Genomic DNA, 14479 nt, shown 5'->3' on the forward strand with positions numbered 1-14479 from the left:
TTTTTTACTACTGGACAGGAATGAATGGTGTGTAATTTACACAAAGTACAGCGAAAAGCACTTTATAAGTAAATTGTGTTATTATCGCTGACAGGATGTGATGTATAAATTCACTTTTGAAAAAGAATAATAAAAATCACTCAACCGGAAAACAAAAACAAAGATTCAGTCATAAAAAAATAGCTACTCACTTGGATCTCCATCCACTTGGAAGAGTTTTCCCACCAGTTGCTCGAACTCGGTGCCCACTTTACCCAATGAGGAGCCCGCTGCCACAGACAGATGGTACAGCCACGAGTCCTACAGAGCCACACACACCAACATCAGTGATATCAGAGGCACCAACACGATGAATGTGACAGTGTAACACATTCTTACTGATAATAGAATTACATTTCATAGTCAAGTTAGGTCAAAAGGATTTCCCTTCCAATCCAATTTATGAAAACATTTACATCCGCTGTTATAAGCAAATGATTAACGGAAGTGTGATGGAACAGAGGTAATGAAGATTTACCACAGTCAGACACCCTCTGTGCTGTGAATCCTGAATCAATTTTAAAATACACTCTTGTAACTTTATTATTCTCATCATAAGCCAAAAGGCCTGTAGTTTCTTCTTTTCAGTTCCAAGTACATCCGATCTGAGGTGTTGTAGTGCCACAAAAAGCAGCAGTGCCTTTTGTGTTTTTTATTTTGCAATATAATCTACGTGGACGTGTGGTGTACTGTTGTGCAGACAGCAACAATGCAAGTAAATAAATAGCCTAAGTAATCATACCGAACAACACTGACTGGTTCAAATTAAAAGATGGAGCGATTTTTAATATCTGGAATGATATTAAATGATCTGTAACAGCATTAACACTTCTAATAATGGGCTGTGTTAAGTAATTTACATATATAAATGAATAAAGTTCTCTTCCATAGGCCTATGAGAGATTTTCACATCTATCTATCTATGATACTGGACAGTTTTAAAGTTGGTTTTGGGACTCTGTGGACGTTTGTAAGGTTGGGTTGACAGGCAAAAAAAAGCTGTGCATCACATAACTGATGTCTCTTGAGACTAATGCTCATTTGGCATCTCCTCCATCCTCACGTCTCTTCCCTGCATCTCTCACTCACTGGGAGGAGCTAAGATGCGAAGAAGAGCCGTGAAAAGACACGAAAAGTAACCTCAGACACCAGCAGTAGAAAATACAAGGAACAATAAGCCATCAGTGAGATGAACTTTCTGAGTGATGCTGACCTTCTCATGGCAGGACTCGATGAGCAGGTAGGTCGGTCCTTGCTCCTGAGGGTGGATGGCGATGGTAAAAGGTGCCGACTGGAAGCCTCGTCCACACGCCTTCAGGTCGTCGTCTGAATCTCTTGACCTGTCAACCTCCTCCACCTGGGCCTCCCAGAGTTTAATCTGACCCAGGGGGAACTGGGAATACACACATGAACATAGTGCGCACACTCAAACAAAAAACTAACAGCTTTTATTTTGCATCACTGGAATAAAGCTCTTTTCTCATTCACAGTTTAGTACAGACGCTGTATTCCAGCAACTTACCGCTATAGTTTAATTGCACGAGACTCTTACCTTGTCCTCTTGGCTGCGGAAATAGTACAAGGTTTTGCCAATCAAAGCACACCAAACCCGCTTGGAGTAGCCGTGCTTCACCTGCCACAGAGTAAGTACAACTACAGTGAGAATTTAGCAGGACATATGTGATGATGAATATATAAGAGATGTAGAAATGTGGGCAAAAACTGCTGGTGTACACAAAACCACTTTTTCATGTTTGGTAGAGTTATATATATATATATTGGAATTTTCTTAGCAGTCAGTGCAAAATTTCAAGGTACAGCTCACCTCAAAATCAAAAATACAATTTTTTTCCTCTGGTATGAGGTGTACGGTTGGTTTGACAGGCGTTACGGCTGAATTATTGGCTGTGGAGATGTCTGCTCTTCCTTAAATATAATGGAACTAGACAGGACTTTGAATGTGCTCCTCAAAGTGCCAAAAAATAGATTAAAACCCAACTGCAATGTCTCTTTCTGGAAATCGTGAAACATAGTCGAGAGACTAGCTTACATCTATGTACATCTACTACTGAGGGACAAGAGCCTCACACTTGAGACAAGGCGGTGGTGGTGGTGGTGTTCTACATTAGCTACATTAGCGAACATTAGCTAGCTTAGTTAGCGAGCCTCCTCTTCATGAATTGATGTATGCTTTTTTGCGTTGATGCAGAAAGAGAATAGTTATACATGAAACTGCTTACAACATAGTCAGTGAATTATTTTCATGTCATGATTTCTGGAAAGAGACGTTACTATAAGACAACGCCACTATGAGCAACACAAGGGAAATGCCATCTAGTTCTATAATATTCTTTAGACGGCAGACACCTCTACAGATGATATCTGTAGAAAATTATGTATTACTTGATTTGGGGGTTAATTGTCCCTTTAAGATCATACTGGCAAATTGTCGGACCTTGATGAGCAGCCCCTTCATGCCGGGGCGAATATCCGGCTGGGTGAAGAGAGGACTGGCAGCTTTCACTCTGAGCACGCTCTGCAGCACCCTGAGCCACTCCTCCAGCAGGTTCGGAGAGTCGGCCTTCAGGTAGTACACACGCTTCCCTGTCACTATCTACACACAGCAGCAAAAACGTGAGTGAAAGAGTAAAAGGGTCAAGATTTGACTAGATGTAATCTTATTTGAGCAGACATACATATTTAATACGTCATTACCTGGAGAACTTGTTTTCCCTCTCCACGGGCGATGCTGCTGGTGGCGTTGACCTCGATCTGCCCCTGAGGTTTCCTGATCACATCACTCTGTGAGAGAAGGATTACGTTTTACAGAGGCTGAGCTGAGCTATAGATCTACATCTAATGAGCTGAAAAAATACAAATGGTCAGTCAGCAAGAATATTTAACAGCAAAAAGAGTAAAACAAAAATACACAAAAAATGCCTGTTAATGATCAACACAAGTGTTTCAGAAAACATTTCATTAATTCTAATGTAGTGTGTAAGTGTCCCATGGAACATATTAAGTTCAAGAAGAATATTTCTGAAAAGAAAACATTGCTGTAAACCCACAGGCGATTTATAATAGAGCAGCTCTCCATCTTTGAGGACAAACCAGCGTCTCTTCCAAGTTTTCTTCCAGGTCTTCACCATTTTCAACAGGTAGCCTGACTTCTCCATTGGCTCCTAGAAGGTACAACACTGTTCAGTTTGATGAAGTACAATGTAACGCAGGGGAGAAGAGAGGAGTATTTGCTCTTTCCGTTAAGACATTTTACGTTTTGGAAATCTTACATGTAATGAATTATTAACAGATTTGCAAACTTATCCTATTGAGCTAAAGCAGACTGAGGTCAGTGTACTAATCTGTGTTAATTTAAGTTTAAAGTACAATTTATGTAGTTTGCTATATGTGAAAAATAATGCACAAGTAGAGACAAATCTGTATGGGTAAGACAAACGCCACGTTTTTTTGAAAATCACACAAAATAAAGTTCAGTTTTGGATTTCCCTACATTTTCCAATGTTTTCAAAAGTTTTTCTATAAAAGCTGCCTAAAATGCACTGAAATCACATAGTGCAATCTGTTGAACAGGGTTAAAACTAAATGTTCAAATCTGTTAGAACGACTGCAGTGTGGCTGCGTCATGCAAGACCCGTGAAGGATTGGATCCTGACCCTGTAGGCCTAAAAGACAACATGGCAGCTTGTAATCTACACAAGTGATTTTGGCGAGCTGCAGGTTAAGGTTACGGTTAAGGTTAAGGTTACTCACACTCTTGCCATTGTCGCTGGCAGCAGAGCAGGTCTTGGGGAGTTTTTGCTCTGGCTCGGAGCACTCTGTGTCGGTGGAGTAGGCATCAGGAGGGATGGCATAGTCGCTCTCTGAAGTCATTGAAGACATGGACACAGCTGGAGTAGAGGAAGAAAAATGGACAACATATATTGATTGATAATATTGGATTTTTCAGCCCTCATTATGAATGTACGACAGTAATTATCTACTTTTTATTTTGGACTGTGGAAGTTTCATAACAACATTCAGTAAAGTTCTGAAAACAATTAGCTAAACTCAAACTTTAACATTAATGCCTAATTAAAAATCTTCATTAAAATGGATATTGCTTCAAAATAAAAGCAGTGATGGAGAATGAGATTTCTGTGCTGTAAGTCTGTTGAGATAATACCCTGTTAAATCATTACAGAGGAATTCAAAAACCACAACACACATTCAGCTGCTATCTTTTTCCCAAACCCAAGAAAGAGACAGCAGAACAACGTGAACACACGAAGACCTCTGCAACAATGTTAGCTGTCACAATCACACCATGAAGTTCTAATGGAAACACTGCAGCTGCTGCCGTGTTCAAGGACAGTTTTAACTTGAGCTTCTGTGGGATTTCTGAAAAACGCTGCACCAGTATGTGTGTGCTGTACCTCTCTTGAGAGAGCGAGGGCTGCCTGGGCTGCTGTCCTTGCGGGAGCTGGAGGAGGTGTGAGAGCTGCAGAGGGAGCCGTCCTCCTCTCCTGAACTGGATGACTCCTCGGAGCTGGACGACTCATCCGAGAACGGACTGCTGCTCAGCAGAGTGGCTTTCTGTCGGATGGAAGCGGGGTGGTGGTCAGCACACACTTGCACAGAACTTCACAGATGATCAAACGCAGCAATGTAAAGTTTCACTTACCCCCTTTAGAGTAGTGTAAACTGGTGTAGTCATGTTTTTGTAGATGAGGGATGTGTACATTACAAAGGCAGGATAGGAGGACTGGAGGGAAGGGTCTAAAACACAGATCAGTGATTTGGTCAGATGGAAGTCTCTGTAGCTGAGACTGAGCTGGACGGTGTTGATGAATGACCGCCTTCTTAACTACCTGTCTTACTCCTGTCTTACCTTTGCTGGCAGGGTCTGTGCAGGATGTCTCAGACAGTCTGATTCCTGATTTAGCCACAGCATAGATACGACTCTCCTACAAAACCCCCCAAAAACAAACAAACAAACAAACAAAAAAAAACAATAAAAAAAAGCCAAATTATCAGTCAATATTGGAAAAAAAACACTTAAAATTTCACCACTAAAAAATCTATTTTCTCAAAGGAAATAGTCAAAATTGGCTTCCTGTGATGTTGGAATCGTAGGTCAAGATACAACAGAAAATGTCAATAAACTTGAGTATCATAACATTTTCTACTGTGATATTGCATCAATTCGTAAAAACACTGTATTGATTTTTAACTAATAAACTCAAAGGTTTCATTTTGTGCTGTGATTAAACTTCTGACATGTAGGTAGCAGTGTAGAAATCGATATTAATAATTAATTTTAATACAATATTAACTAGATCACAATGACCCTCTGCTGCCTGCTCTTCAAGTTTAATGTACACCTCAGGAGCAGATGGTACTGTGAGTACAAGAATAAAAACAATTGCCCATTGACTTGATATGACAATGTGGTTGTCACAGTACCAGAATTTTAAATGACCTCAGTACCTCTTTTGATACCATGGTAAAAAAGAAAATGGGTAAAATGGGGTATGGGTAGAGAAAAAGTCACTAAATGCTGTTTAGCCTGTACTGATTGATTATTGAGTCATTAATGACAGTGTAGTGTATCACAGGTTCACTACTGCGATACACAATATGTTGTAAAATAAAAATCTTTAGAGGCTCTATCACCCTGTCAAGCCACTTGTTATCGATCTGAGTTTAGATCATTCACTGGATTATCTTACCCAGGAGGGCAGCCTGTGTAAAGGGGGTGTCGGAGGTTTGTTGCCAGGTGCTGAGCTCTCATAGTCTTGCCTTTCTGGGCTGATGTCTGTCCCAGGTTCAGCTGGACCAGCTGGGGTCCGACTGGATGGAAAGGGAGGCTCCGCTTGTGAGCTGGGGAGGCCTTGAGGAGGTGTGTTCCTGCCTGTTTCCATGCCAACCTCCTGCTCCTGGTCGAGGTCAGTTTCCTGTGGCCTGAGGGGACGCAGCATGCTGAGAGCGTTACGTGTTTGTCCGTATGCTGCCTCACTGCTGTTTGGTGGCTGGCTCAGGTGTTTCTTGGCCAGCGCCACATTCATCAACCCGAACCCTGCCGGGGTTCGCAGCCGGGGCTGTTTGGGCGAAGCAGGGTTGTCCCTTAGGTCCTGGGGTGGGTTGGGTCGTTTAGGGGTGAGGGCTGGCGTGAGGATGGGGCTGGGGGTGTTAGCTTCGCTGGAAGAGGATGAAGAGTCAAGCCTCTGTGATTGGAAACGTTTATTGAGCTCCTCAGAGGTGCAGTCCTCCAGCTTGGCCCTGTCCGTCTCCTCCCCTCCCTCCTTGCTCCCTGCCAATGTGCCATCTGATGAGCCCAGCAGGTTGAAGCCGGGATGCTCGGCGCGCTGCATGTCATCGTCAAACAGAGAGCTGCTGTCGTCAGAAGCAGTGAGGTAGGTCTCACTGCTGGGCCGGCTGAACTCCAGACCACACACTCCACCTCCTCCTCCTCCCTCACCCTCTGAGACAGCGCTGGAGAGCACGGAGGAGACGCCACGAGACTCAAGTCCACATGTATTCTCAGTCAGGCTTTCAGATGCTCGGTCACCCACCAGAGTCTGCTCAGGTGTCTGTCCTTCACAGTCTGTCCCTGAGGACGCCGCGTGTTTATTACTCTTCCCTGTCAAAGCAAACATGAGAACACAAAACCAACAGATGAATCACGAAACCCATTTGACAACAACTGTAAAATCTCATAATGAATGACTAACAATATAAAAGTAACTCAATGAAAAAAAGTGAAATAAAGTACTTTTAAATTACAGTTTATAGTCATATAAGTTTCTGATTTATTTACAGTTTAGTCAGACATAAAGGACTAAATTAAAGGTTTGGTTTTTTTGCTAAATCTTTGCCTCATTACCCCACATCTGGTAAAAGCAGTAAATGTTGTTTTTTCATGTATGCAATACCAGCAAACCAGCAAAACAAATGGAATTTCCCTCAGCCTCTCAGCTGTAATTTGAGTTTACTTAAGCAAATAGCATGTTAGGATACACTACAATGGTGAAAATGGTAATGGTGTGTGATCTTACTGTCTTACAAGTACAAAGTGTGACTGATAAGTTAAAGGCCTACAGCAGAAGGAGTCAATTTTGAAAACCGTAGCAGATTTGTTTTTTCATTGTCATCCCCCCCTGATGACAATGAAAGTCCACTTAAGCTCAGTTTGTTCCCCGGGCACCTGACAGTGGCAGCCCACTGCTCCTGTGTGTGTGTGTGTTCACTGCATGCAATGTGCTGGGTGTTGCATGTGTGTTCAACCAAGAATGGGTTAAATGCGGAGGAAAAGGACTCCCAGAATCTCTTTCCAAATCCATAGCTGTGGAAGTATGGACACTTACCAGTTTTATCTCTGTCTTCAGTCTCTCCCTGGGTGCTCAGGGTCCTCTGGGAGGGTGCTGGTCCAGTCAGGACCTGAGGGTTCTTCCCCCTCACCTGGAAACAGCCAAACGTCAGGCTGCTGAGACGCTGGGCCTCCCCTGGTCTGCACAGGGCTCCTCGTCCAACACCACACTTCTGCTCAAAGGCTGCAAACACATACTTTAGTGAGACATTATCAAGCTCATTGTGACATAAAACCACATTTGAACAAATGTGGACAACTCAGGACACAAAAGCCTCTTACCCTTCACTTGTTTCTGTAAGTCCTCGATCTGAGCCTCCTGCTGCTTGTTGGTTTCTCTTAATGCTGCGTTCTCCACCTCAAACTAAAGAATAAATATGTTTCAACATGCAGCAGGGAATTGTCCAAGGAAATGAGATTCTGATGACCCTAACTCCCCATTCAGCTTACATTTAGACACTTCAGTTCAGGTTTATATCTAAAGCTAAAACTTATTTACCTCTGTCAACTTCAGCATCACCCATTCTTTGATCTTAGCTGCTTTCTCCTCCACTGTTTTAGCATCCTGAAGTCGGATCTGTTTCTGGAGAAGGAAGACAAGCTTGGTCAAGCATGCACAAGCACCAGCCATGTTTCTCTCTGGCTGAACACAAGCAGCTGTAAGAATGTTTCCAGACACAAACAGCAGGCAGAAAGATTCTGAAGAGAGGCCGCAGAAATTGCTTGTTGTATGCCAGAAAGGGTGGGAAATATCAAATGCGAACAAACACGAGGAGAAGATGGGTTCAGTAGTAGAGATAAACTCAGAAAAGTAGTTTGCTCTTCTTGCATCTTTAATGTCTTTATTTAAAGAATAAAAGAAATCTTCCAACAGTGGACCGAGACTTTGCTACTTTTCTCTGCTTAACTCATGCTTTAGTGGGGATACAGTGAGGTTTTCATGAGGACAGAGCTATTCCGTCTAAGATTATTGTCCACATTCCCAGACCTGCTTTTCAACCAGAAGTGCAGACAGAAGTGAATCCAAAGCTGGGAGAGTTTGTGTTGTTTGTCTGTGTCGACGAAGTCTAGCTGAATGCCACATCTTCCTCTACATTCTTTTGTACTTTGAAAAACAAAACAGGGCAGTGTATCTGTTGCTTTGATGAAATTCTTTGTGTGTGTGTTTTACCTGCTCCTCCAGCTGCTGTTCCAGCTGGGCGATGACATCCTCCTTCTCCTGCACCGAGGCCTGCAGCTCCTGGCACCGCTGAAACAAACGCATCTCTGAGTCTGCGGACTGACTGTCTGGAGCTTTCAGCTTCTCCTCCATCCATTGCATCTAGAATCAGACACACACATGCGGTATATACACAGAGACACATATGGGTACATATGTGGACATGTGCACATGGACACTTCTGTTTGGATCCTTACCTGCTGCTGAGCTGTGAAGGCTCGTTTTTCTGCATCGATCACCTGAGTCTCCAGTTGTTGAATCTGGAAAAGGAAGAGCACACTATTATATTTTAACTTAACTCACATGATCTTGATTTGACATGATGAGAATTTTTTAAATTTTATTCTCCTTGTATCTTACATATCTTATTACTCTTGTTGCTTAATTATAATGAGTGCATCTTACATAAGCACATATAAAAAGTACACACTAACAGAACTGTGCACCATCAGATCTGAAGTTAATCCTTCATTTCCTTTTAGCTCCTCTGACCAAAATATTCATGTACGCATGGAGGTGGAATATCAGCTCCACATCAGTCCCAAACACAACAGCACCAAATAAAGACAAAGAAAGTGCGTTATGTTAGATCCAAATGGGAAAACCAGTCCAGAAGTCACAGCCATCCTGGAGAGGAGCAGATGCTTTGCAGCTGGTCTTGGGCATTTATGAAGAATGATGAAGAATGTTCACAGATGTATTTTATATGCAACTCACTTAGTATCAATTATCTCATCATATAAAAGTGTCTGGTTTATATCTAATTGTTTTCATTTGCAGCAAAATATTCTCTATTACCTCATTATTGTGTAGTTTTTTTTCATTAGCTTGCATGAATACTCAGGCAGTGTGTCATATTGAGTTTGTGTTCAAATTAAAATAAACTATTGTCATTGGACTTATTTTATTATTGCTTAACGTGCAACGAAAAAGATAAACAAAATGATGTTATGTTTGAAAATTCTGCCAAATGATTGGTTTGTCAGTGCACTTTCTTTCAGCGGTGTTTCTCAAATGTACATCCTTGTCTCGACATATATGGATATTTTTTATCAGACAAAAACAGAAAAAGCCTTCTAAAGTGGAGTCTTACAAAACTCTGGATTTTGTGTAGCTGTGTATACATGTGAAACAGAAACGATGGCGTCATCGCCTCAGTTTGTGGATGGCGGTTGTGGCTTTTGTTTCCGTTGGGTTAGCACTGCCAGACAGTGACCCAGATAGATGTTAAATATACAAAGGTGAACAAACTCGTGTCCAATAACTATAAAGTTTATTTATTTTCTTTTTACATTTATCATATTTTAGAAATATTAAATAAAATGTAATATAAAACTTAATGTTAAATCTTTTCCACTTTATTCTGAAACTTAGGGCAAACTACACAATCCACAGTTGGAGTTGGAATAACACAACAAGCTAAACTCGTGTTTCCGGATACATTAAATGTTTGTCTGCACTTCAGTTCATAAATGTTGCATGTGCCGCCATAACAATTACAGTAGACTTCATCGCCACCTGCTGGACCAGCATGCTTGTTTTAGGGCTTGTTTGAGCAAAAGACCTCCTTCTCTTCTGCTGTGTCACTCTTGCGTCTACATATCCTGAAAAAATGTTGGAAGATATATTTCAGTAGTATCATTCTTCTGGCTGTCTTTAGCTCTGTGTGTACTATACAACAATCCAAAAATGCTATAAAATGCAGTGCACACTTCAAGGAGCCAATTATTTTTCACAATAGGTCCATAATAGGTTTACACCTCCATGCTTATGTTTCAAAACTGATGAAGCAGTTTTTCTTCTGTCCAAGCGCTGCACATAGCACCTTTAACTTGTTACAGGTGCTATGTGCTATTACAGGTGCCACATCTATAAAGATACAATCTGCTCTCTGTGTGCTGAGATCAGAGCAGAGCATGTGGAACCTGGTAGGAGACTGTTAAAACTGCAGCAACACCAAAGGTCAAACAGCTTGGAAGCAAACACACACACACACACACACACGGATGGATGGACTCACAGACAGATGCTGACATGTGAAAAAACCCTGTGGGAATCAAAGAGAGAGAGAGAGAGATGACTTTATGAGCAACATTCCTCTGAAATTCCTCAGCTCAAAGTGACGGAAGCAGCAGAAACCAGTGTCTTCTGAGAAAACGCGCTCGACCTTCAGTGGCTCTATGAAGGAAAATGTGCAGGAATGTAGATGGAAATTCTCCGCGTGGCAACACCATGGCTCCAATGTTTTTGCTACATGTGCACATTAGACTAGATTAGAGGAAACTTTTAACAATCCCTGCGGGAAAGTTGGGCCCACTCACCAGAGAATCAGATGCAGCTAAGAACAGGACAGAGTACTTAAGATAATCCAGCAAACAAAGGCTCATCTTTTCCAGTGACAGATTCACATGTTAATCACGACAAGAAAAAACATATTTCAGTCATGGCTGCCACTCTTAAAGTCAGTCAGAAGTGGTTTCACTTTATATTAACACCGTTTAGTGTTTCTTCCACCAGCTTTTGGCCGTGCACATCTATAGAACCAAAACAGGACGTCTGCTGGGTTCAACGGGAGACATTTAACTGTCACATTTCAATTTAAAGCCCTTTAACACAACTGGAAAAGCTGAAAAACTACAAATTTTTTTACAAATTTTATTTTTAAATTTATTTCATTTTTTAGAATTTTCCAAATGAAGTTTAAGACTTTTTAGTATCTACTATGAACACATTTTAGGAAAATTAAGCTAATACTTTAAGCACTGTTTCCAACAAAGATTAATTTCATTGAAGATCAATTCGAAGACTAGGTTTAAAACGAGTAAATCCAAATGTAAAATTAAGTAGAAGTTAAATAAATTGAATCAATATGGAAATGCTTGCTTACCCACATTATAATAAATAAATAAATAAACAGAATTTGAGTGCTGTCAGGTAAGGGGTTCAACTGTTTGGTGGACAAATGGCGCACTGCTAGTTAGCCTGCTCATGATTGCACAGCAGTGGAAAGTTTAATTCATCTCCTTTCAGGAAAAGCTTGTACTGGTGCTTCAGAGTTTGATTTTCCTGGACAACCTGCAGCAGGTAAAGCACACTTGGATTTAATGACAGTAAGGAGAACTCAGTTCCATTAAGTATCCCATTAACAGTGTGGCAGTGAACAGGCAAGCATAACAGGAGGACCTCCTCTAAGTTAAATGCAGCCATCTTTAATACACCTGCTCGTTTCCTGTCGGGACATGTCAAAATGTCTGCTGTTGAGTCTGTCTCACCAGCTTCTTTGAAAAATGATCTCGAAAAGGCATCCATTTTGAAAGTTACACCCCATCAAGTGTAGGAGTTTTGGAATCAAATTTAATTCATGTGGAGAAAAAAAAAATGAAACTGAGATTTAATCAGGTTTAAATGTTGGGACAATCCAGCCAAAGACTTTATTACTGGTTCCATTCAGCTTTTTTTGCATTCCTCCACCCAAATTCCAAAAGGTAACTCAGTTTTCCTTGCAATTTGCCTTAATGTTTCAAAAGTGGACAAGGACTTGCAGCCAAAACACTCATGTCATAAATACTATGATGCTGCCAACTACGAGGCGCTCACTGTGGTTCAGTTAAATGCACTGTAGAAATCAACAAATTAGCACTCAAATTACTTCATAGCTCTGCTGTTATGTTTCATAACCAAACTGTGGGTAAACTACCATGAAGCCCGACGACTGTTGGCTGCAGTGTGGATGCAGCCGGCGGGGACTGGCATGGCCCTCCTCCAGTTTTCTTCTGAGTCTGTTAAGAAGCGGACCCAGTTCAGTCCAAAAGCAGCCACACCCTGCCGGAGCCACTCAGTGTTTCCACTGCACAACGTTCTCTGGACCAAAGTGGAAGCGAAGCCTTTATTCAGCCACAGTTTAACTTGACATTTCAGAGTGATTTTGGAGAATCTGATCCTACAGGCAAGATTTATTTTTATGAGATTATGTCACTGTATGTCCACACTTAGCCTGGCTATGAGTGGAACTTGAGTACTTTCACATCTGGTGTTGGAAATAATTTGACCAAATTTTTCCTTTTGTGCAGATAAAATGTGCTTTGAAATGACAAATACAACAACAACTCTGTGTGAATTCTCTTGATTGTTTTCTGTGGTTATTTTGATCTTAGAAACACACACAGATCACTTTCACTTCCAAGAAGTATCTGAAAACTAAACCAACTGTTATGTTGTGATCAGAAGCAGACGTGAAACAGGTTAATATCTCTCTCTCTCTCACACACACACACACACACACACACACACACACACACACACACACACACACACACACACACACACTGTATAGGTCGTCTGCAGTGCCACAAACCACATGCGTCTCTGTTAGTAACAGATATAGCATCTGGCAGAGGACAGAATGATAATTAGAGGGCATGTATACTGTAGGCTGGAGCTGGAGACGACACACACACCAGACATAGCAACATACAAAAACCCATAAACATATGTTTGATGATGATGATGTTCTCCTGTGTAACCAACCATGTGTGCAAGCGTGTATGTTTTTCTCATCCTGTATGTTATATATAGGATGAATAAGGCCTGTGTGTGTGTGTTTGTGTGTGTGTGTGTGTGTGTGTGCAGCTCTGTTTGCATGACCAATGAGAGGTTTACATTAAGGTAATTCTAAGAGGTACCTGCTCTCTGAAATGTACTCACACACACTGTGAGTATTCCTACATACACACACACACACACACACACACACACACACGTGACCCCCCTCCCCTCTGCCTCGATCTCCATAAGATCTGAAAAATGCTCCATCACCTCTGCAGTCAATTCCCTGTTCAGATCCAAACTCCAGCTCAACTTCCATTCCTGGAATTCCACAACTGGTTCTCTGTGGCCAACCTCCCCCTGAACTCCATCCACCTCCCCCTCATCGCTCCATCAGCAGCCAGACAGCCACCTCACAAAGCCTCTTTCTGTAGACGCTACGAGTCATGGTGCTGACCTACAGGTTTAAAACCATATATAGTTCCAGTTAGGACTTTATTTTCTTATTTCCTGGGAGACATGCTCACCATGACCCTAACACTATAGTTAAAACTTGTTCATTGTCAAATATGTTCAATAAGATGAAAACTAAGGACAACTGTGGGAGAGATGAAAATTGATCCGGTGTAGAAGAGCATATCCAGATGATCGGTGTGTGTGTGTGTGTGTGTGTGTGTGTGTGTAAACCATAGACTGAGATTAAGTGTATTAGGGTAACATTTTGACTTGCAGGTACATGATACTACAGTATGTCTGAGCCTGTTGACGGTGACTGTGCTGTCCGATCTGATACATGACTGGGTGGTGTGGCCAGTGAACTCCTCCTACTGCATAGGAGGACATTTTATTTTTTACAAATGTGGAATCAATCAGAAGACCAAACCACAATATACCACTCCACCCCTTGTGGTTTTAGCACGTGTCTACTTACTGCACAGTATGGGCATACAGTGTGTGTGTGTGTGTGTGTATTCTCAAGAGTCTTCTTTTCCTCTTAAAGGATAAGTCTGGCAGTTTTGTGTATTTTACCTTTTGCCACCAATATTTGTAAACATCCATAGATGAACAGTACATCTTATTCCTCTGTGTCATCAAAAAGGAGTTCAATCCATACACACTACATCTGAAAATAGTCCCCAACCACTGACTGAGTAACGTTTGTTAATGACTACAGTGCTGAAGGAATTACTGAGGCGTTTAGAAAACTAAACAATATATTAGACACTTTATATTCGACTTCAGCTGGCTTCTGTGTGCGCGGGGAGTTAAAAGGATCGAAATCTATTCATCTATCATTTGCTTTTCATCTA

The 14479-nt window shown here is 41.5% G+C and overlaps 1 protein-coding gene across 2 annotated transcripts in view; it reads right to left on the bottom strand.

The window, feature by feature from the left end:
- Positions 1-14479, bottom strand: part of plekhh2 (pleckstrin homology domain containing, family H (with MyTH4 domain) member 2) — a 29951-nt gene that overhangs the window by 9363 nt on the left and 6109 nt on the right. For both annotated transcript variants that reach the window (XM_046401919.1, XM_046401920.1), the window contains exons 3-18: positions 8822-8884; positions 8577-8726; positions 7905-7988; positions 7688-7769; positions 7404-7589; positions 5769-6679; positions 4928-5003; positions 4721-4815; positions 4473-4632; positions 3811-3947; positions 3108-3221; positions 2755-2841; positions 2495-2653; positions 1592-1672; positions 1253-1432; positions 192-300 (exon numbers count right to left, since the gene is read on the bottom strand). In XM_046401919.1, coding sequence (XP_046257875.1) covers positions 192-300; positions 1253-1432; positions 1592-1672; positions 2495-2653; positions 2755-2841; positions 3108-3221; positions 3811-3947; positions 4473-4632; positions 4721-4815; positions 4928-5003; positions 5769-6679; positions 7404-7589; positions 7688-7769; positions 7905-7988; positions 8577-8726; positions 8822-8884 — 2674 coding nt within the window. The remainder of the gene's footprint in view (positions 1-191; positions 301-1252; positions 1433-1591; positions 1673-2494; positions 2654-2754; positions 2842-3107; positions 3222-3810; positions 3948-4472; positions 4633-4720; positions 4816-4927; positions 5004-5768; positions 6680-7403; positions 7590-7687; positions 7770-7904; positions 7989-8576; positions 8727-8821; positions 8885-14479) is intronic.

The sequence above is a fragment of the Scatophagus argus genome, chromosome 10, assembly GCF_020382885.2.
Source record: "Scatophagus argus isolate fScaArg1 chromosome 10, fScaArg1.pri, whole genome shotgun sequence".
Taxonomy (NCBI): Eukaryota; Metazoa; Chordata; class Actinopteri; family Scatophagidae; genus Scatophagus; species Scatophagus argus.